The 23,047-nt window shown below is 37.0% G+C and overlaps 2 protein-coding genes across 44 annotated transcripts in view; one reads left to right on the forward strand and one right to left on the reverse strand.

Moving 5' to 3' along the window:
* Positions 1 to 18,694, forward strand: part of LOC125770108 (uncharacterized) — an 84,129-nt gene extending 65,435 nt beyond the window's left edge. For 4 of the 12 annotated variants that reach the window (XM_049439359.1, XM_049439354.1, XM_049439363.1 and 1 more), the window contains 3 exons: positions 4,575 to 4,783; positions 4,874 to 4,991; positions 5,108 to 7,847. Coding sequence is in view for 6 of the 12 variants with exons in the window: in XM_049439347.1 (XP_049295304.1) it covers positions 12,055 to 18,504 (6,450 nt within the window). In the remaining 6 variants the exon portion in view is untranslated. Of the gene's footprint in view, positions 1 to 21; positions 4,784 to 4,873; positions 4,992 to 5,107; positions 7,848 to 12,054 lie in introns of those variants that run through there. The other 8 variants (XM_049439357.1, XM_049439355.1, XM_049439360.1 and 5 more) reach the window with 6 other exon arrangements.
* LOC125770109 (N-acetylgalactosaminyltransferase 6-like) overlaps positions 1 to 23,047 on the reverse strand; it is a 156,784-nt gene that overhangs the window by 81,982 nt on the left and 51,755 nt on the right. For 27 of the 32 annotated variants that reach the window (XM_049439374.1, XM_049439378.1, XM_049439377.1 and 24 more), the window contains exon 3: positions 4,545 to 4,583. The exons of the other annotated variants lie outside the window; for them this stretch is intronic. In XM_049439374.1, coding sequence (XP_049295331.1) covers positions 4,545 to 4,562 — 18 coding nt within the window. In that variant the 5' untranslated portion in view covers positions 4,563 to 4,583. The remainder of the gene's footprint in view (positions 1 to 4,544; positions 4,584 to 23,047) is intronic. 32 annotated transcript variants of the gene reach the window in all.

Raw genomic sequence — 23,047 nt, forward strand, 5'->3', positions numbered from 1 at the left:
GTTTTGGAGCGAGAAGGTGAATCCTTTGTGTTGAATGAAAATTTTAGAGGTTCAGAAGAAGAATTGCTTCCGTCGTATCCTTTGTACGAAGACACTATAAGAGGTTTACTTTCGTCCTGCTTTGCCTACAGACTAGCACTTAATCATATAAAAGAACAACTAGAATCGGATAGTTCCGCCGATAACCCAATGCTGCGGATAGAATTGAAATGTAATCCTCATTTGCAGTTTTTCCAGGATTTAATAAATCAAAACATAATCAGGCCTTATATAGTTAACAAAGCCGATTGCAACGAAATATTAAATGAAATCTTCTATCTAAACAAAAATTATCTCGTAGTGGAACGCTGGTTCCGAAAGATGTTGCATATATCTAAACCAGATTCCGAACGGTTTTTGAACAATGTATATCGCTTTGCATCTGGTGTAGATACATTTAATTGGTTAGATTATTTAAATCCAGCTAATTTGAATCCGTTTGGCAACGAAATGAACGAAATAAGTCGTTTTATTAAAATGTTATTTTTCGTTCGTAATAAAATCAGTGGAATAAGCTTTATACCAACGAATCAAGCAAAAGAATTGATGCAGTATGATATGAGAAGAACTATAGAACTATTGTTTGTGCAACTAGATGAATTTTACAAGAAAGAATCTAAAAGCCATGTTGAGAGTGTGTTGGGACCAATAAAATCTTCATTAATAGGATTGAAAGTTGCCGGTATATATTTTAAACCCATTCGGGAAGCAGGCCAATTGATAGAAAACAATTTTGGAACAATTGAAGAGGAACAGCTGTTCACTTTAAATGGGTTGCAACATCTTTTACAAGTAATGGAGAAAAAATGGTCTATGGAAATGCTGCTGAACGTGGGGAAGGTAGTATTAATTGGAGTTGCCCAAATTGTTGCAGCGGCAATTCTGGAGATATATTCAGCTGGTGCATTGACTCACGTTGCGTCGGGATTAATAAATGAGGGAGTCAATGATATAATGTATGCAGTAAACAGTTTCAATTCAGGATATTTTAGTTGGCAGGATTACAGAAAAGAGAAGATTAAAAGTGTGATTTTCACAGCGATTACTGCCGGAGTGGGAGCGTATGCTTCAAGAGGTACTAAGGTGTCGCGAATTGCCAATAAAGTTGCAGGACCCGGCTTAATGAAAGATGGAAAAGTAATATCAGAGTTAACAGGAAAAGCAATGTGGAATGAAATCACCGGCAAGAGGGTAATAAGAGAATTTACAAAAAGAATTGTAATGAAAACAGCACAAGGGTTTGCCCATAGTGCGGCGAGTATAATGGTCGATAAGTTTACGGACGATTATTTACAAGCATTAATCAATTCAATTGTGGCCGACATATTATCACAAGTTCCTACTACGGTGGATAATCATAAAATTTCCCAAAACCTTAGAAGAATCTATGATGAGCTAGGAGAGCAGCAAGCAAGAAGACTCATACTTCAACTTTCTCCCTTCGCAAGCAATGATTGGGGAGCTTGTATATCTTTAGCTAAGCAATTCACGTCCAGTTTGTCTCAGGGATTTGCAAGTGCTATGCAAAAGACACAAAACAACGGTAACGTTATGAAACTATTAAGTAATATTAGCACCGCGTGGATATGGATAGAACGCGTAATCGAGATAGGAAAAATGATGTACGTGGTAGGAACACATCTTGATGATTTAGATGAACAAATCAATAAGAAATTTGAAACAATGTTGCAAAACTCATCATCAAATGTACAACCGAATGAGAGCAATTTCGAACAGTTTAGAGATGAAATAATAAAGCAATGGAAATCACAATTGAGCGAGCATGTGGGGAAAATTATTTCCCAAAATTTGGTTAAACCATTGCTAAATGATGCGCTATTACGTGTAGGAAGATTCATCAAGAGGATTCCACATAACATCAAACGAATCGCACTGAAGCGTAAAATGAAAAGGTTGAAGAAAAAATACGACAAAGCTGTCAATGCTCCAAATGTAACGGACGAAATAAAAGACAGTTTGAAGGAAGACTATCACAATAAATTAAAGAAGATTATGTGTAAAACAAAAAGCCCAACTCTGCTGTCGAATATTATCGAGGAGGGTGTACCGATGGATCTGACCTGTGCGGCGGCATGTGCCCCATTGGTGCACGAACTGTTGAAGAAAATGAAAATAAATGTGAAGGGAATAGTGCTCACTGTACAAGGCGATAAGGGAATAGAACAAACGTTTTGCTCAGGATCCACTAAAGGCGAAAATGTAAGAGAAATTGTCCTGCAGCTAAAAGACAACCATTTTACGTTCTCTGACAACCAGCTTGATGTTGGCAACAATAATTGTTTGTTTGCTGGAATGAGCGATGCCATACCGGAGTTGAGCAGTATCAAACCAGAGGAATTTCGAAAACAAATAGCAAACACTATTAGGACTGCACCAGAAATTCAACATCGAATAAGACAAGGTTGGCATCGCTTTGCAATCAAGCAATATGATGCTGTCGGAGGTAAATCTGCATCAAATAAAAGAATATCCTTAACAAAAGTGTCGCGAGAATTATCACCAAACAGAGCAATTGAAAACAAAGATATAGCCAGTTTATTGGACAAATTTGAAGGATATAGTCCTCCTAAAAATTGTCCCGATGCTGTAAACCCAGATTCCCACCTGTATTCACGTATGACAATTTACAGTTTTGAACTTGCGGGAGCCGCACAGGCAATAAAGGAGGAACTAGGAATCGAGTTTAAAGAAATAATAAATTTGGAAAAAGGAGCTAGTAATACGAAAGATGACTTACCGGTAATCCCAGGTGGTGATATTCATCGAGCCCATACTTTAAGGGGAACAATAAATGAAGACGGTAAACTAAAAGAACACCCTGAGATACTGGAAGCAGTACGACAGTATATGGCTCGTTGTGAGTATGTCCCAAAAGAGGCAAACCAATATCGTAATGTTCCTAAGTATGTTGATAATAATCAAATGTTTTCTGTAAATGGTATTGCCAGCACCCATGATTTTAGCAAACCCCCAACAGACGATAATATTTTAATTACAAAAACGCATTTACAAAACGAAATAACTGCGTTCCATACGCACTTGACTCGCAACGAAAAGAAATATGACAACAGTTCATTACAGTTAGGGAACAGATTATTAACAAATTTGTCAAATACTGTAAAAAGCCGTAATGATCTTAAATTGAATTATGAATCCGGCCAATTTGGTTATAACAAAATGAAATCAATTATCGAAGCATATCGTAAAAATCCCAAGGACGTAAGTGATTTTAACAGGAGACAATAACGTGTATAACGCCAAATAAATAGTTCATTGTAAGGTTTTACATCTAGGTTGTACAAAGAAACAGTTAGCGATAATAATCAAATTCAATTAGATGACAATAATCATAAAAGTAAAAATTAATAGTTTTATATTTAACTAATAAAATATTTAAACTAACCAAAGCATAATATATAACTGAAAACTAAACCTAAGACAAGACGGGAAGTTCATGAAGGTAAACATTACAGAAGCTCAATGATCAGGATGAAGAGGCTAAAAGGGAAATCTAAGACGACAACGGAAGGAGGTTAAAGTGAGGTGGAAGTCCAATAAGTAGGAAGAGGAGTTAAACGATCGCAGAGCAAGCAACAATGGATCGGAACGATATGCTGCAGTGCGAGGTCTGCGGATAATGACGGGAGGGTGAATGCAGAGTGAACGGTTAGGAACAAAGAGGGGGATGGAGGAGGCCAATGTTGGTTCATCAGTACAATCGAGCAAGAGGGAAACAACAAATAAGGATTGGGCTTGAGAACGGCGATTCTCGAAGCAGGCAAAACCGAGCAGCCGACACATGGATTCATAATTGAGCAGGGTAGCAGAGGAGCCACCCAGAAATTTGCGAACTGTAAATCTGGTGAAGGATCTCTGTGCCTGTTCTATCTCCTCAATATGCCAGCGAGCAGAATGGTGTCTTCAATAACAGGGGGTCAGAAAAATCACAACCAATGCGTTTTATGATGCCGTGCGTTCTCCAAGCCTTGTATACCAAAGAATCTATATGACGTCTCCACCAAATCTACATGAGGTGAGACTAGAGTCAAGCCAAACACCCAAGTCCTTGATTACGAAGACACGGGAGACTTGGACCTGATCGAGGACATACGAGTAGAGTAAAGGAGAGCGGGAACGGGAGAAGGAGATAATTTTGCATTTATCAGGACAACTCAACCAATCCGTAGAGGCGAAGACAGAGAACAACTCTAAAAGCCCAATAATGTCCACATGGTAGATAGAAGCTATGGAGTCGGGCATAACTACATGCAATCGGACCGGATATTATATCATCAACCTGAAGTAGTACTTCTGCGGACAACATGCCTTTCGGCCTCATATGCACATTCGTCCGACGAAAGTGTTCTACTAGCGTTCGCAAGAAAGATGCTAAGAAATGTCTATCACTATCGAATGAGACAGTGCAATGACAAACTCTATGATCAGCAGGATGAGCTCAGCAACGTGGCGTAGATTGTACTCACCAGGCATTGGTAGATCATTCCCACACGAAGGTCTCTTCCCTGAAAGATAAGATAAGATGGAGTCATGACGTATAGCGACTTAAAGGATTTTTGCAGCAGTTGAGATATTGAACCGCTAAGTACGGCTAAGCTATTGAAAGTCGTCATAACTAAAAAAAAAAACAACTAACTTCACGTACATCGCGTTAAGAGCGATCAACACACGAGCACGTAAATCATGTCACCAAGTGGTTATTCAGGTTTGTGCCTTTTGTTTTTATACTGTTTAACTTTAGCAAAATCTTTTAAACAAATATGTATACTAATCTTTAAACTATTGATTTTCACAGTTCACCACTAAATATTTAAACATCCGATGAAGTAGTACAGAGCATGACATAACGTTCAACAGAACTTACCAAATTGGAGAATATTTGTGAGGGGTTTTCTGAGCAAGCTGCAGATATTGTAAGTATAGGCATGTAACGTTAAGTAATTGAATTCATAAAAGCGAAACAATTTTTTTTGTAATTCTTCTTCTACGATTTTCACAAACTTGTATTCTAAAACGGCATCACGGATAGTGGATGGTAATTTAGATGGATGGATCAACTCGCTTCCTTACTCTCCGTAGCTCGACGGTCTTTTAAAAGCAAAGTTCCTAAAGAACGTAAAAAGTAATGTAATGTTATTTAGTATTTAGGCCTGTAATAAGGACTTATTATTCGATTAAAATTGTTACATATAAATTAAAACAAACTTGTTCGAAACAATATGGAGCTAATCTAAATAAGGTGTCCCTTAGATGTGAAAATGCTTATGTTGTTGATAATGAGGTTTTTTTATTTGTATGTAGTTTAATTCTAGTGCAACCCGTCGTTTGTTTTGTTTGGTAGAATAAAAATTTAATTTACATTATATGTACTAACAAACTCATCCTAAAACAAGCCTTTAACAGCCCAATTCTATTGTCATTGCATGACATTGATTTGTTGATATAATTGAGAAAAATGACAAACGAATAGTGTTTTTAATTAATATAATCAATGTTAAGAGCCGAAAGAATGCAACAATATGCTTTTAATATTCGACCGTGAGCGCTAATAAGCGAGATAAGTAAATAAACGATGTAGTGGTACAGTGTTTTGAATACAAGTGTTTACTCTATTCAAATGTATAATTTAACGGCATTTTAAAAAAAGATATGGACGGAACAATTTATTTCATTCCCACATCAGTTTCATTACTCACGATCATAAAAATAGACACCAACACGTCGCACCCAGTAACATCATTGCAAGCAACAGCGCATGCGTGAGTAAGAAAGTTTAAGCTACGAGTTAGCAAGCGTTATGTCTTATATACACAACGTGTTATGTTCACCTTACGCGCAGTATGGATTTCGATTCGCAACTAGCGAGAGGTACACTTTTGCTAAGCTTAACGCTTTCACGTTTTGTTACGGTTGATTGATCCAGTGCGTTATTGCAATTTTGCAGCGGATTTAATAATCAGGGAGTGAGTGATTTATTCAAAACCGCAGCTCTTGAACAGTGCTCTGAAAACAGCGCAAGATAAAGCGTGAAGTTAGTGTAAAACACAATGATACAGATCTGTGTTGGTGGCGGATCCACACTGGTTTATGGCAAGCTGCAAACCATCGCACCCACTTACTCACTGTAGCTCATGTCAAGAGCTTGTAATCGTTAAATTCTTTCTTCGTCTAATCATGTTGTTTATATTCAGCCGCACGATCCGCCGATCAGCTGTGTAGACGTTTTTTTTACTTGATCGGTGCTCGGTAATGGGATTTCCCCGTCTAGTTTGATGCGGCACTAGAGACGAAAATACATTCGTTCTAGTGGATTGATTATTTATCATGCGGTCAAAAAGTGATAACAGAAGAGCTTGACAGTTTTATCAAGAGAAGATAAAGCAAATCAACAGGTCAGAAAACCGGTATAATCAGTATAAACGCACTGTGATTTTATCGCGACATGTTAAAAATAATACTGTGTTCGTGCCATATTCACATAGATTCAGTCAGTGAACATCGCGAGCTATCAACATTTCATTCATAAATTTGCCAAGCCAAAGATTTGGCGAATTCGTGCACTGTGAAAACACTATCTCTCTCTCTTTTTTTTTTCCTTCGTTCATTTGTTCATTTAAAGTATATGATCAATCGTGTAGTGAGATACTATTTTTTTGTAATTGAATGATGTGCAAAAAAACTTTATTTGGGTTCTAACAAGTGGTATGGTATATAAGCCTGTTCTATACGTGCTCTATACGAATTAATGTGGTATGTGAACTTGTATGAACTTTATTAATTGAATACGAGAATAAGGGGTAAGGGATATGTGATACGCACAATACAGAAGAATGTCTGTCTCCGTATGACAGTTGCACACTTGCACGTCCGAAGGTCATAATTCGATCGACACGAACCGTCACCATAGTGCGGCCAGAGGACAAAAAAATCAAAATTTTTTCAGTTTTAGAAACTACAGACATTCGAAATTGAATCCAACGACTATAACTCAAATTTCAGTAATTATAGGACAATATACTGATTTTAATACAAAACGTTATTGCGCTTTCGTTTCAAAATTACTAACATCATTAACAACAACATTACTAACAAAAAATAACAACAAGATAATCGGTATTTATTAACGCATTATAACTAACGAGGTATGTGCGTTTATAGTTTAATTTCATTTATGCATATTTTATTTTTGTGCTTAAATATTACTGCAAATTAAAATAACAAAAATGTTTGCTACATGCATGTGCTAGCTATAATTGTAATTATATGTAATTTAAACATTAGGTAAAGTATTTTATTTGAAAACATACATGCAGTCATTTGTTTGCTTTCCTTTTTAATACTCGAATTAAGTTTGAATCGTTTTTCAAACTATTCAGTTTGTATATCCGTATAACATTTTTTATTGCAGTATAGCATATTTGATTGAAATCTATAATGAAGCAAGAAGAAGTTATTTTTTCTCTAAAGAAGATCGATGATCGGCAGGTTGTCGAGGTGTTTGGTAGACAGATAGTTCTGAATTCCGTATTATCCAAGGTAGAGAACGAAGTTTCAAACAATCCTAATATCGAAGAGGTTCGTTTCATCGCCGGTACGATCTTTACGATTGACGCTAATCTTGAGAAGGAAGTATGGCGCGGACGGAATATTGTAGTTTATGCAAAAGAAATAATGGTTTCCCAACCGGTTCACTGGAACGTGTCTGGAAAAGATAGTTGTCATAAATACGAACGAAATGCTGGGACTGGCGAAGACGGGACTGGTTTGAATGGAAAAGATGGAATAGCTGGCGGAAGTGGAGGCAACGTTATGATACTTGCCAAAATTATCAAAGGCTCAGAGAATTTAACAATTTCTGCCAATGGAGGAAATGGCAGCAATGGTCAAGATGGCGGCAATGGGAAGGCGGGTGAAGATGGAAAGGGTATTAGTAGATCGGAGTTTGATTCTTTGTTTCCCCTTCCTTCTAATATTTTATCTCCTCCAGGATTTCTTGGAAAAACTTTTAGAAGCTTACTAAGTAAATCTGACACAATTGAAGTAGGATGGACGCAAAAGTATTTTCCTTTCATCACCGATACTACCGAAGACATCGATGTATTTAAATCTACTTTACAAGCGGGAAATCCTATAGGTTGTCACTTATTCCTGAAATCTAAGACTGAGGATGGACATGGTATCACATATTCCTATTATCAAGGATTTGGTTTCCAAATATTTCTATTGTACGAAGGAACGGCAGGAGAAGCAGGTAAACCCGGAGGGCAGTTTGGTTTGGGCGGAGAAGGTGGTAAACCTGGCGAAGCAAAAATAGTGTGTTTGGAGGGTAATCAGAATGTTAGAGCTAAAATTGTTACCAAAAGTGGAGTTGATGGAATCAATGGCAAAGGGGGTGTAAATGGTCGCAATGGCAAAAGAGGATGGGATATGGCATACATGGAATATGACAGTGGAAGGATTTTTGGTCCAGGTACATGGCCTAAATATTACGGAAGAGATGAAAATAGCAGTCTCAAGATAAATTACTATACCTCCAGTGCAGATGATAGAGTACGCTGTCCATACAAGAAGGATTCTGGTTATCCATTTGCTGGCATAACAGAATCAAAGATTGAGAACAAAAATATGGCAACATTACAAGAAAGAAATAATAGTAGATCAGATATAGGACGCGAGCATCAATCCAAAGCTGTAGGAAAGAAAACAATTTCAAGGCAGCGAATTTTAAATACTTATTCTACATTTATGAACACCGTAGAAGCGGAAATTCAAGCAGAGCAACTTGCTGCTGAACAAGCTGCACAGCGACGAGCTTTGGAAGAACAACTTGCAGCACAACAAGCTGCTGAAATGGAAAGGCAAATACAAATGGAACAAGCTGCACAGAGACGAGCTTTGGAAGAACAACTTGCAGCACAACAAGCTGCTGAAATGGAAAGGCAAATACAAATGGAACAAGCAGCACAGAGACGAGCTTTGGAAGAACAACTTGCGGCACAACAAGCTGCTGAAATGGAAAGGCAAATACAAATGGAACAAGCTGCACAGAGGCGAGCTTTGCAAGAACAACTTGCAGCACAACAAGCTGCTGAAATGAGACGAGCTTTGGAAGAACAACTTGCAGCACAACAAGCTGCAGAAATGGAAAGGCAAAAACAAATGGAACAAGCTGCACAGAGACGAGCTTTGGAAGAACAACTTGCAGCACAACAAGCTGCTGAAATGGAAAGGCAAATACAAATGGAACAAGCTGCACAGAGACGAGCTTTGGAAGAACAACTTGCAGCACAACAACAACAGGTAGATGAAGTTAAGGAGTACTGTTTAGGAAGATTGTTTGTAGAAGAAGAGAACAATGTTCAAAGTCCTGTGGCTCAATGTTGTGAAGAAGTTGAAGAAATTCAGAATACTATTACCCAGCAACAGAATTCTGAAACATTGGCAGAATATCATCAATCAAGTCAACAAAACAGTGAAGAAGTAGACTTAGCAACATTTTCACTCAAACGACATGTACCATTCCAACCAGGTTCAGAACATAATCATGGAAAAGTTAAGATTTCGGTTAGTTCCAAAGGTAAACATAACATTGATGAAACGTTTGCTATGAATTGTGAATATTCGAATTTAGATGACTGGATTCATTTGAACACGACCATTCTTGATTGTAAACGTCTTAAACAATTAATGGATCGTTTTAATACTGATAAAGGGCATTTCATCGACGAGCAATCGGAAGAAACCACTGCTAAACTACATGCGGTAGAACAAATGTTTGTTGGTAAATATAAACTAGCTTCTCTACATGCTCTGACAACTGCTCCGCAAATGGAACAGGAAATGAAACAAATAGATAATATTAAAATAAAAAATGAATCCAAATATCTTACGCAAACTAAAGAAAAAAATAACATGATCGAACATAACATACTAGGTACGATGAAACAGTACCTATTTGAAAATACTCAAGAGTTGAGGGACAACCTAACATCGTTTGTAACGCAAGAAATGATGATTGATAATTTAGACCTGAATCGAGCAGTGAAGACATTTGTACTGGAAACAGAATATACCGATTTGCTTGAAGAACGTTTAGAAAATTTGCAAAACGAACTTAAGAAGCCACAGCACAAACACATCCACCGATTTTGGGATGGATTGGATGATAGACCACTGGTAGATGAAGTGAAGGAAATGATTGAAAAAGATAGCACACTGAAGGCTCTTTACGATCGATGGAATGAAGTGAAACGCAGAGCATTACAATATGAGTCACAAGATCTAATTGTGGATGAGGACGAGAAGAAAAAATTCACATCATACATACGAAGTAAAGGCGTGATGTCTGAAAGTTGCAGAGAATTGTTAGCATATGTGTACGATATCAATCTGAGAGTCTATGACAGGGATGAAGATGATGAATTAATTCTTTGCGAGGATCATAATTCTTTATCTGACACAAAAAATTACATCCTTTCAAGGGGTGATGAGTTTGTGCAGCTCACAGTAAATGAAGAATACCTACAACTGGGTAAAGAACGATTACTAAAAGATAAAATATATGCCAAAATTCTTGGCGATTTCGACATGCTGAAAAGCATTGCAGACATCACGAATTATTTGGAAAAAAGTGTTTTTCTTGAAGGTAATCAAATCGAAGCTGAGCAAGACCATTTCGATGAGAAATCAGCCACAAAAATGATAGCAAAGTTCTTTCCAGAAGAAGAACGACATGAATTACAGGCAATGTTGGAAAAAGTGGCATATGAATATTCAAAACAAAAAGGAATTTTGCAACACATGCTACAACGTTTCACTCACGAAGGGATACACATATCTTTCAACGAGATGTGTTTTTTCATAAACGCTGTATTGGACAATTTTGTACATAATGATCAAGAGGCGTACACATTCACGTGGATTGTGGCAGCTTATAGTCAACGCAATTGGCTGGATGAAGTTGTTCTGCTGCAGCTAGAAACATATTTCCAGAAGAAATTGAAAGAAACACAACAGTGGCGAAATTATTTGGGGAACATAAAAAGCAAAGAAGTATTGCTAGTATTTGCCACTGAGCTTCAAGGTAGTGTCTGTTCTGTAGAGTGCGTCGATGAGATATTGCGTCTGTTGAGCAATGTTCCAATCGAATCAATGCTTGTCGATGGAATACCTCTTACGGAATGGTGTTACTTTCTTAAGGAATACAACTGGATGGTTAAATTGAGGCAACTTCTAGAATGGAGCAAAGATGAAAAATTAGAGGATGCTACTTACTACATGAGATCTGTAGAGAACATGTTTGGAGAAAGTAAGGCTACTGATTTACTAGACGTAATTAAAGACAAAGAAAACGATGTAAATGAAGCTTTGGTGCTGGGTGTTCTATTAAATTTACATAAGCAAAAATGGAAACTGTCGGATGAAGATATTTGTACCTTAAAACTGTGCAGCTTGCAAGAGTGGACAGCTAAAATGGAAGAAAAATATAAACCGATTCTAGATGAACTCAAAATAGACCAACTAGCAGAAATAATTGTGAATGATAAAATTTCATCTGATGAAATATCCAAGCATCTGCCGAAGATGCAAACATCCATACGAAAGATTTCAGATAAAAAGATCTCACACAATGATAGTCCAGTGGCATTATTTACAGAGCCGGAGATAAAAACATGGGTTGAAGAATTTCGCCGTAAAATGAACTATAGCACCGTGGAGCGCCATTTAGACACATACGAGGAAATGCTCGCTGTTATTGATAGAGCAATAGAGATTAAGAGAGGATTTCGACTTCGCGACACCCAGAGACTAAGCGTGTTAATGTTATTGGCGAACGATCGAAGCACATTGGCTCAAGTATCAACTGGCGAAGGAAAATCGTTAATTGTGGTAGCCCTCTCATTGATGAAGGCTCTCTTAAGGGAAAAGGTAGACGTTGTGACAAGCTCGCCAGTGCTCGCTAGGCGAGATTCGGAGGTGAACGCAGATATTTATGGAATGTTCGACATCAACGTATCACACAACTGTAGCGATGATATTGAGGAACGCAAAGAGGCGTACTCTATGCATCAAGTGGTGTACGGTGATCTGGCAAACTTTCAACGAGACTACTTGCTGGACAGATTCTATGGGAAGAACGTATTGGGTGATCGTGATTTCACAAATGTCATCGTTGATGAAGTCGATAGTATGTTGCTCGATAAAGGGAACAATATGTTATATTTATCCCATGATATACCGGGTATGGATAAGCTTGAGTCGGTATACATTTACATTTGGCAAATGGTCAATAGCCATGCAGAACGTCCCGAAAATATTGAAACAGAAATGATTGAAAAGGAAATATTGAGTAATTTATATAACTCAATCAACCAGGAAGATTTAAAGCAACTGGATACTAACCTTAGCTCTAGAAAGTTGAATATTATTTGGAATTGCTTGGTGGTGGCTGGGATCATAAATGAGAGAGGAGAAATACTTACTGACACTATTGATTCTACAAAACTGGAGGAAATACTTACACCTGAAATCAGTCAATACGAACATAGAGTTAGCTTTCTCCTCAAGAAATGTGTTAATCGCGAAAAGCATATCAAAGTTCCAAACTTTTTGAAAAAGTTTGTAGAAAGACACTTGTCGTCTTGGATAAGAAGTGCTATCAATGCATTATTAATGGCACCTGGACAATCTTACGTGGTAGATTATAAAAAATCCGGATCAAAAGCAGATCGCAACGCTAGCATAATTATTCTTGACAACGACACCGGAGCAGACCAGGGAAGTTCTCAATGGGATGAAGCATTGCATCAGTTTTTACAACTCAAGCATGGCTGTAAATTGTCAATGCAAAGTTTAAAGGCAGTTTTTGTTTCCAATGTTACCTATTTCAAGATGTACAAACTATTGTACGGTTTAACTGGTACTCTGGGTTCAGAGAGAGAAAGGAATTTACTCAAAGATATACACAATGTTGCCTTCGTAACTATACCAACGGCTAAACCGAAACAATTTGAAGAGTATGAACCAATTATTAGTGGCGGATATAGGACGTGGCGAAAAAATATTACAACCGAAGTTTGCAAACTCATCAACGAAGAGAAAAGATCAGTTCTCATCATCTGTGACACGATCAACGATGCCGAAAGTATAAAAGACACTTTGAAGGGGGTGTTTCCAACCCAACTTCACACCTACACAAGAGACTATCAAGAGTTTGATATTGTAGAGGGTTGTAAGCAATTGCAACAGGGACAGATCATCATTGCTACCAACTTAGCAGGACGTGGTACGGACATACGAATTACGGATGCGCTTAAGCAAAGTGGTGGATTGCACGTTATATTAACGTACCTTCCCGAGAACATTCGAATTGAAGAGCAAGCCTTTGGAAGGGCAGCAAGAAGCGGAGACAAAGGATCCGGACAGTTAATAATAATGGTTTCGAGTCAAAGGCAGTATCGTCGATCGAAAATAATCGAATTAAAGAAGACTCGGGATGAGAATGAGCTGTACCGTATATCCGACATTAAAACATACTATGAAAAGACCATCAAGGCCGAAGAGATTTGTTTCGACGAGTTCAAACAGGTTTATGAAAAGCATAGGAAAAGCCTTGAAGCGGTTGATGTCCCTTCGGAAGTTACAACAATCTTGCTACAAAATTGCCTAGACCAATGGTCTTTTTGGCTGGACGAACACAGTCGATACATGGAGAATATAATGCAAGAATGTGATGAAAGGGGTGTTCCAACATTAGTCAAGACATTTGTATCAAAATTATCCGGATTTGAATCGGGAAAATGCGTTAATGACGAAGTTCGAATTTCATATTTCAAGAGCCAAAAGTGGAAAGACTGGGTGGAAGGGAATCCTATGCAAATGATAAAATTGGCCAATTATCTATCTGGAACTAATCTTAAGAAATGCAGGATGACAGAAGACGAGCTTTTGGAATATGCGTTTGACATTTTTGAGACCAATAAGGAGAATGGAGTGACTCACTATGGAATCATCAACTATGGGATGTTATTGGCGGACGAAACAGCAATGAGTTTGTATGATGACGTTATAAAAATTGAGCCTCAGTTTAGTGAAGCTGCACACTATTATCGTGCTTACACTTTGATGAAATCAATCGAGCAAGAGGAAACATTGGAAAGCAAAGAGAATAAGAAGAAATATAAAGATTTTAAGAAACATTTGCGCGAGGCAATGAGGCTTTTTGAAGACCATCATGCGTTTGCTTTGCAGGCTGCAATTATTACAAACAATCTGAAAGGAAACAATGTGTGGCACGATGAGTATCAAGCACAGAAAGATACCATTGCTAAGCTATATCAAACGTTCATACGGTCAATAGAGGACATATTTGGTCATGCTGTATCACACAACACATTTGTTACAGACGAAATAAAAGAAAATGTAGCAGAACATATTTTCATGCAACTTATCGAAAAGGGTGTTATATCGCGTCCAAAGGTTCGGAAAACCATTTCCGAACAACAATTACGTATGATTCATAACGACTATGGAGTATCAATTGAAGTTTTGAAGAAATTTCTCTCTGAAAATGCTGGACTCATCGTTGAGGAAGAATTTATAAAGGCATGCAAAGAAAAAATCCCACTCCCTAGCAGAGAAGAGTTTTGGCAATTGTTGATCGACCAAAAGGTGCTTAACTCGGTCAAGAAGTATGCTATAGTAGATAAGGCGAAGCTGGAAGCACTAGATCCTTCGTTGAAGGATGCATTAGATGGAAAGATCGTCGATAAAACGTTGGTTACAGAATCCATAGAACCGACCCCAGGACAGATTGTTTTATATCGCGAAGAATTATCTCTTCGAAGTACGGAAAATAACGACTCTGTAACCAAAACCATTGTTCCGTATGAAATATTTGAAAAAGAATATTTTGTAAGCCTTATCGGAAAGGAAAAGTTTGAAATGATGGTTAAAAAGGATATAATCAGATGCAATGAAACGGCAAATGTTGATAGAAACATGATTGCATCATGTAAGTTTTCGTCGTTTGATTCTATTTCAGTGGAGGACATTGTTCTTCGAGCAAATATAGCACAGGTTGAAGCAGAGCTTATCATGCAAGAACTGATTAACCGAGAGGTTTTGGAGCGAGAAGGTGAATCCTTTGTGTTGAATGAAAATTTTACAGGTTCAGAAGAAGAATTGCTTCCGTCGTATCCTTTGTACGAAGACTTTATAAGAGGTTTACTTTCGTCCTGCTTTGCCTACAGACTAGCACTTAATCATGTAAAAGAACAACTAGAATCGGATAGTTCCGCCGATAACCCAATGCTGCGGATAGAATTGAAATGTAATCCTCATTTGCAGTTTTTCCAGGATTTAATAAATCAAAACATAATCAGGCCTTATATAGTTAACAAAGCCGATTGCAACGAAATATTAAATGAAATCTTCTATCTGAACAAACATTATCTCGTAGTAGAACGCTGGTTCCGAAAGATGTTGCATATATCTAAACCAGATTCCGAACGGTTTTTGAACAATGTATATCGCTTTCCATCTGATTTAGACAAATTTACTTGGATAGATTATTTAAATCCAGCTCTTTTGAATCCGTTTGGCAACGAAATGAACGAAATAATTCGTTTTATTAAAATGTTATTTTTCGTTCGTAATAAAATCAGTGGAATAAGCTTTATACCAACGAATCAAGCAAAAGAATTGATGCAGTATGATATGAGAAGAACTATAGAACTATTTTTTGAGCAACTAGATGAATTTTTCAAGAAAGAATCTAAAAGCCATGTTGAGAGTGTGTTGGGACAAATCAAATCTTCATTAATAGGATTGAAAGTTGCCGGTATATATTTTAAACCCATTCGGGAAGCAGGCCAATTGATAGAAAACAATTTTGGAACAATTGAAGAGGAACAGCTGTTCACTTTAAATGGGTTGCAACATCTTTTGCAAGTAATGGAGAAAAAATGGTCTATGGAAATGCTGCTGAACGTGGGGAAGGTAGTATTAATTGGAGTTGCCCAAATTGTTGCAGCGGCAATTCTGGAGATATATTCAGCTGGTGCATTGACTCACGTTGCGTCGGGATTAATAAATGAGGGAGTCAATGATATAATGTATGCAGTAAACAGTTTCAATTCAGGTTATTTCAGTTGGCAGGATTACAGAAAAGAGAAGATTAAAAGTGTGATTTTCACAGCGATTACTGCCGGAGTGGGAGCGTATGCTTCAAGAGGTACTAAGGTGTCGCGAATTGCCAATAAAGTTGCAGGACCCGGCTTAATGAAAGATGGAAAAGTAATATCAGAGTTAACAGGGAAAGCAATGTGGAATGAAATCACCGGCAAGAGGGTAATTAGAGAATTTACAAAAAGAATTGTAATGAAAACAGCACAAGGGTTTGCCCATAGTGCGGCGAGTATAATGGTCGATAAGTTTACGGACGATTATTTACAAGCATTAATCAATTCAATTGTGGCCGACATATTATCACAAGTTTCTACTACGGTGGATAGTCATAAAATTTCCCAAAACCTTAGAAGAATCTATGATGAGCTAGGAGAGCAGCAAGCAAGAAGACTCATACTTCAACTTTCTCCCATCGCAAGCAATGATTGGGGAGCTTGTATATCTTTAGCTAAGCAATTCACGTCCAGTTTGTCTCAGGGATTTGCAAGTGCTATGCAAAAGACACAAAACAACGGTAACGTTATGAAACTATTAAGTAATATTAGCACCGCGTGGATATGGATAGAACGCGTAATGGAGATAGGAAAAATGATGTACGTGGTAGGAACACATCTTGATGATTTAGATGAACAAATCAATAAGAAATTTGAAACAATGGTGCAAAACTCATCATCAAATGTACAACCGAATGAGAGCAATTTCGAACAGTTTAGAGATGAAATAATGAAGCAATGGAAATCACAATTGAGCGAGCATGTGGGGAAAATTATTTCACAAAATTTGGTTAAACCATTGCTAAATGATGCGCTATTACGTGTAGGAAGATTCATCAAGAGGATTCCACATAACATCAAACGAATCGCACTGAAGCGTAAAATGAAAAGGTTGAAGAAAAAATACGACAAAGCTGTCAATGCTCCAAATGTAACGGACGAAATAAAAGACAGTTTGAAGGAAGACTATCACAATAAATTAAAGAAGATTATGTGTAAAACAAAAAGCCCAACTCTGCTGTCGAATATTATCGAGGAGGGTGTACCGATGGATCTGACCTGTGCGGCGGCATGTGCCCCATTGGTGCACGAACTGTTGAAGAAAATGAAAATAAATGTGAAGGGAATAGTGCTCACTGTACAAGGCGATAAGGGAATAGAACAAACGTTTTGCTCAGGATCCACTAAAGGCGAAAATGTAAGAGAAATTGTCCTGCAGCTAAAAGACAACCATTTTACGTTCTCTGACAACCAGCTTGATGTTGGCAACAATAATTGTTTGTTTGCTGGAATGAGCGATGCCATACCGGAGTTGAGCAGTATCAAACCAGAGGAATTTCGAAAACAAATAGCAAACACTATTAGGACTGCACCAGAAATTCAACATCGAATAAGACAAGGTTGGCATCGCTTTGCAATCAAGCAATATGATGCTGTCGGGGGTAAATCTGCATCAAATAAAAGAATATCCTTAAAAAAAGTGTCGCGAGAATTATCACCAAACAGAGCAATTGAAAACAAAGATATAGCAAGTTTATTGGACAAATTTGAAGGTTATAGTCCTCCTAAAAATTGTCCCGATGCTGTAAACCCAGATTCCCACCTGTATTCACGTATGACAATTTACAGTTTTGAACTTGCGGGAGCCGCACAGGCGATAAAGGAGGAACTAAAAATCGAGTTTAAAGAAATAATAAATTTGGAAAAAGGAGCTAGTAATACGAAAGATGATTTACCGGTAATCCCAGGTGGTGATATTCATCGAGCCCATACTTTAAGGGGAACAATAAATGAAGACGGTAAACTAAAAGACCACCCTGAGATACTGGAAGTAGTACGACAGTATATGGCTCGTTGTGAGTATGTCCCAAAGGAGGCAAACCAATATCGTAATGTTCCTAAGTATGTTGATAATAATCAAATGTTTTCTGTAAATGGTATTGCCAGCACCCATGATTTTAGCAAACCCCAAACAGACGATAATATTTTAATTACAAAAACGCATTTACAAAACGAAATAACTGCGTTCCATACGCACTTGACTCGCAACGAAAAGAAATATGACAACAGTTCATTACAGTTAGGGAACAGATTATTAACAAATTTGTCAAATACTGTAAAAAGCCGTAATGATCTTAAATTGAATTATGAATCCGGCCAATTTGGTTATAACAAAATTAAATCAATTATCGAAGCATATCGTAAAAATCCCAAGGACGTAAGTGATTTTAACAGGAGACAATAACGTGTATAACGCCAAATAAATAGTTCATTGTAAGGTTTTACATCTAGGTTGTACAAAGAAACAGTTAGCAATAATAATCAAATTCAATTAGATGACAATAATCATAAAAGTAAAAATTAATAGTTTTATATTTAACTAATAAAATATTTAAACTAACCTAAGCATAATATATAACTGAAAACTAAACCTAAGACAGTTCACCACGAAATTCATAGATATATGACAATAATGCAGAGCACGGCGTTGTGTTGTAAAAGAATTTATCAAATCGGAAATTAAGTGGAGTTGTGGAGTTTGTGGAAACTTTGTGGAGTTTTCTAAACAACATACATTTAAACATAAATTGTAAGCATATGATGTTACCTCATTTTAGCCCCGAAAATATTCAGAAATAATTCTTTGCCTTTTTAAGTGAACAATACGTTACGTTTTCGCAGGCTAGTGTTTTAAATCCACATTATCAAAACTATTTTACGATCCCTGGACGTCAGTGGAATACCGCATGATTCCGGTAGAGGGCGCCATAGTGGCCGGGAATTTGTATACGGTGGAATCGGAACGAAAGGACTTCTACTACCGTGTTTAGCATAACTAAGCCGCGTTATTAAAGCAGGTAATGTGTAAAACTTTTGCCCACACTTTTATCATCCGAATATCCGATAAACATTCGCGGTTTCGAATTTAATATGGATTGATTAACTCATTCTTCTCTCCGTAGCTCGGTGGCGTTATAAGTTCCTAAAGATGTAATACATAAATTAACAGCTTAAATTAACTATAATGTAATGTGGTGATTGTAATATGTAACAACAATTTTCCAACGAGTTGTTTCAAAAGATACACATGAAAAATGTTCTATGTTGCAATTAAGCTAAACTTATATTTAATATATCAAGGAGTAGAAATGGAATAGTTTTTGTTTTGCTAAGAGTAATGTTTTTTTGTTATTGTATGTAGTTTAGATCTAATTGTTAAAGGTTTGTTTTATAAAAAAATTTAAATAGTATTTATAATTTAATAATAGAAAGTAAATTGTTTTGTGAATTATGAAGGTAGTGAATTGTTACAAGAAAATACATTATACAAGAAAAATTATTAATAAACACCTTCAAACTTGAACAGTGTCTACAGATATGTGCATTATTTCCGTCGAATTCGACCATTATTCACTGTGAATTCAACATATTTTTTATGGTGAGCGATTTAGAAGACTCGTGCAGTACACCTAGTCGACAGAACGATTACGGCGCCGAATGAGTAAGTAACAAACTTCCTAACTAAATAGTATGCGCTATTATCTGATGGCGTTCCAACGCCACAAATACCCAAAATCAATACCAAACATACAGAACACGTTTGCATTGCGTTCGCATGAACAAAACAACGCTTTTGTTAAAGTTCTATTAGCACTATCTTTACATTTCTTTAAAAACTTTTCCTAAACTAATCAATTCTTATACCTGGAACGATACAGTAACGGCAACAACAAAATACATTCTGGACATTCGCTCGAGAGACTATTGCATCGATACATTATTCATGATGTCTTGCTATTTGTAACGTGTTGTGCTGTACACATTCGTTGCAAACTGAAGAATTAGTAACATTGCCTTCCAGCTGTGTTGCACTCTCGTTCCGTGATGCATCGTCCCAAGCAATTGTGTCATACTACATGCAGTACATCGGTAGATACATGGCCTGGTGCGGATTTTTCACTTGGACACCTGGTTCAGGTTAAACCGATCTTGTTCGACCTTTACCAGAGCAAAAGTGTTTCTGGTTGGCATGTTTCTCCACCGTTCGTCCACTAAACTAAGAGCTTTCTTTCGTGTAAAACTTTCCCCTTTCCTTTTCTTCGTTTTCGGTATGTAAAGGACCTGTGACTGATGAAAATTCTTGTGTTGGTTAGATAGGGATTTTTAAGAATGATGTGCAGTGCCCTCAGCGCACCTGCATTATACTCATCCTGCTAAATAAATTTATTTGCTTATGTTGACCATTTATAGTACATACTACAAGGTCGGATTTGATTTATAGCATATTAGCAACGAAGGTTAATATTTTTTATAGATAAAATACGCTAGCTAGGCAGGCAGGACCGGGATCAAATCCCATCCGGACCGTTCCCCCGTAACAAGGTCTGACTATCCGGCAACGCGGTAAAAATAAATCCAGTAAGCCAGAATTGATCGGCGTGACCTTAGAGTTCATTAAAGCCAAAAACAAAGAGAGAGAGAGAAACTGTTTTTTTTATTCTTCATATTCAATCTTCATTTGTACCGGCTTACAGTAGGTAAAGCTTACTATCCACATACAAAATGAAATAAAATTCGAATGGACACCTGTATAAGCATGATCTAACAAAAAATAAGACCAACACAAAAAGTGAAGCTCAAAAATGCAATAACAAAATAAAAGCTTTTGAAGTTTCATAGATTCCTAACTCCTAATAGTATGCGTTAAAGTATTTTGTGAATATTTTTTATGATTTAAACTTAAAAAAAAATGGAAAAGATTAATGTTGGTATGTATCAATATAGGGTATTTCATCTTGGATCACAGTGTTTTCTCCTAACAGATCACTGACACGAGTAGTACATGTCTAATACACATCAAAATTCAATATACAATGCTGAGCGTTCATATAAAATAACAAACATTTATAACTCCTTTTCTGGTTAGCGATTTGGAAATATAAAAGCTGCACCCTCGTATTCTGGTAGAGCATTTTTTTTCATAATATAGCAGCAACGAATATTAATTACGGCCTGTTGAGTATTGAGCACCGAACAAACGGTGCAAATGTGAAACGGAAGCATCTTTCGACAAGCCACTCTAATTCGATGGCTTTTCAGCGGGGCTTGTAGTTAAGTGTTTGCTCGAAGTTTGTGAAGCTAAAATGTAACCGAATTGTAAAATAGGAAAAAAAAATTAGCGTCAATCGCTTCAACTGCGATTCATGGAAGGCGTAAACATCGCGCTTGTGGATAATGATCTTGTTGCATGAAGCACCAGACTAAAAATGTTTTACGATCCTAAAAGCATTCCCCTTTCACATACGACCGTTCGGAGATAGAACTGGTGTCGCAGAAAGTCAACGTAACAGAGTGGAAAAGCATCAACTAAAATGCCTTCTTCGTTACCGGCAGACCGTAAATACGAGTGTCCTCTTCATTGCCGTGAAAAGTTCTCGTACAAAAACAGCTCCGGTACCGACAGGAATTCTTCCGAGCGATTATCACTTCGGTGAGATGTAAATGTCGTCTGCGTAGCGATGATGTTGTAAATTATGAGTCATGGGGAAACATGGAAGTATGCAAAAGAGAGACGGTAACTGAATTTCATCGAGCGGTTGAATTATTTTGAATAATTGAGGATCAGCTACCGTTTCAAACCGGAGTCACGTTTCAGGAGATTTGAATGAATTATTTTCTTGGATTAAATTTAATTTCGCTAGTGTGCAGAATGCAACATCGTATAAGTTACAGTTTTTGAAAACAAATTGTAAATTATATATCTTGGTATGTATATTACACTATATTGATATTAATCCTGCAAATCAATCTTGTGATATTTTAAAACTATTAAAGTTACTTATGATTTACACTCCAAAATATTCATTTAAACTAACAACAGAAGCAGGTAAGGAATCTTTTCATCATCTCACTCAATTACGAAATTTGTACCAGTCGGCTCTGAGTTTTAACTGTTCGTTTAAGTTTAACGTTCCCGCCTTGTCGCTCCCCGGTGGTACCTTTTCTACGCAAAATTGGTTATGAAAGGTGTAGAGTATGAACATCGTCTCATCCTCGTCCACACTTTCAGTTCGAGATTTTAATAAATCTGGAACTAATTTCATTCATCTGTCTGGAAGTGTTCGTACTTGGTACTTGGAATACTTCAAACGGAAGTGTTTTTGGTACAACGTTGTTGCTCAGGCGATAAAATGCATTTAAAAGGGTATGGGTTACGACAACCGTTGCGCGGAATCAATCATAACGATTAAATTACATGACAGAAAAAAAAAATCGGATTCCTAGGAAGGGATGCCAGCATGTATTTTTTCTTCTCTATTTGAATAAGATTGAATAAGATAAAATGAATAAGAAATAAATCATTCTAATCGTTGCGCGTGTGAAGTGTTTGAATGCGACTTACCATAACCACCATATATCTTTGAAGAGATGGTTCAATTGAGCATAATACAGTTTTGCCATAACGTTAACCTACTTTGTATGTAAATGACAGTGAGGAAACCGCTTATAGATAGTAAATACATCTACCAAACTATTGATCAAATACGATACTTTCTGTAAGTGCATCTTCATATCGAGTGGTGTCAGCAACAGATGATAAGGTACGGTGGAAAAACATCATCGTACTGGGAAACGATTTCTATTAAGAATAAATACACTTTCACCTTATGTGACCTCTATTATATACAACGAAGATTCGCTTGAAATGCCAAAGAAGTAAAATTTTGTATAAAAATAAAATTGTGAAACTATTTCTTATTTTTATTATACTTAAAAACTATCGGTTT

This window comes from Anopheles funestus, chromosome 3RL, assembly GCF_943734845.2.
Source record: "Anopheles funestus chromosome 3RL, idAnoFuneDA-416_04, whole genome shotgun sequence".
Taxonomy (NCBI): Eukaryota; Metazoa; Arthropoda; class Insecta; order Diptera; family Culicidae; genus Anopheles; species Anopheles funestus.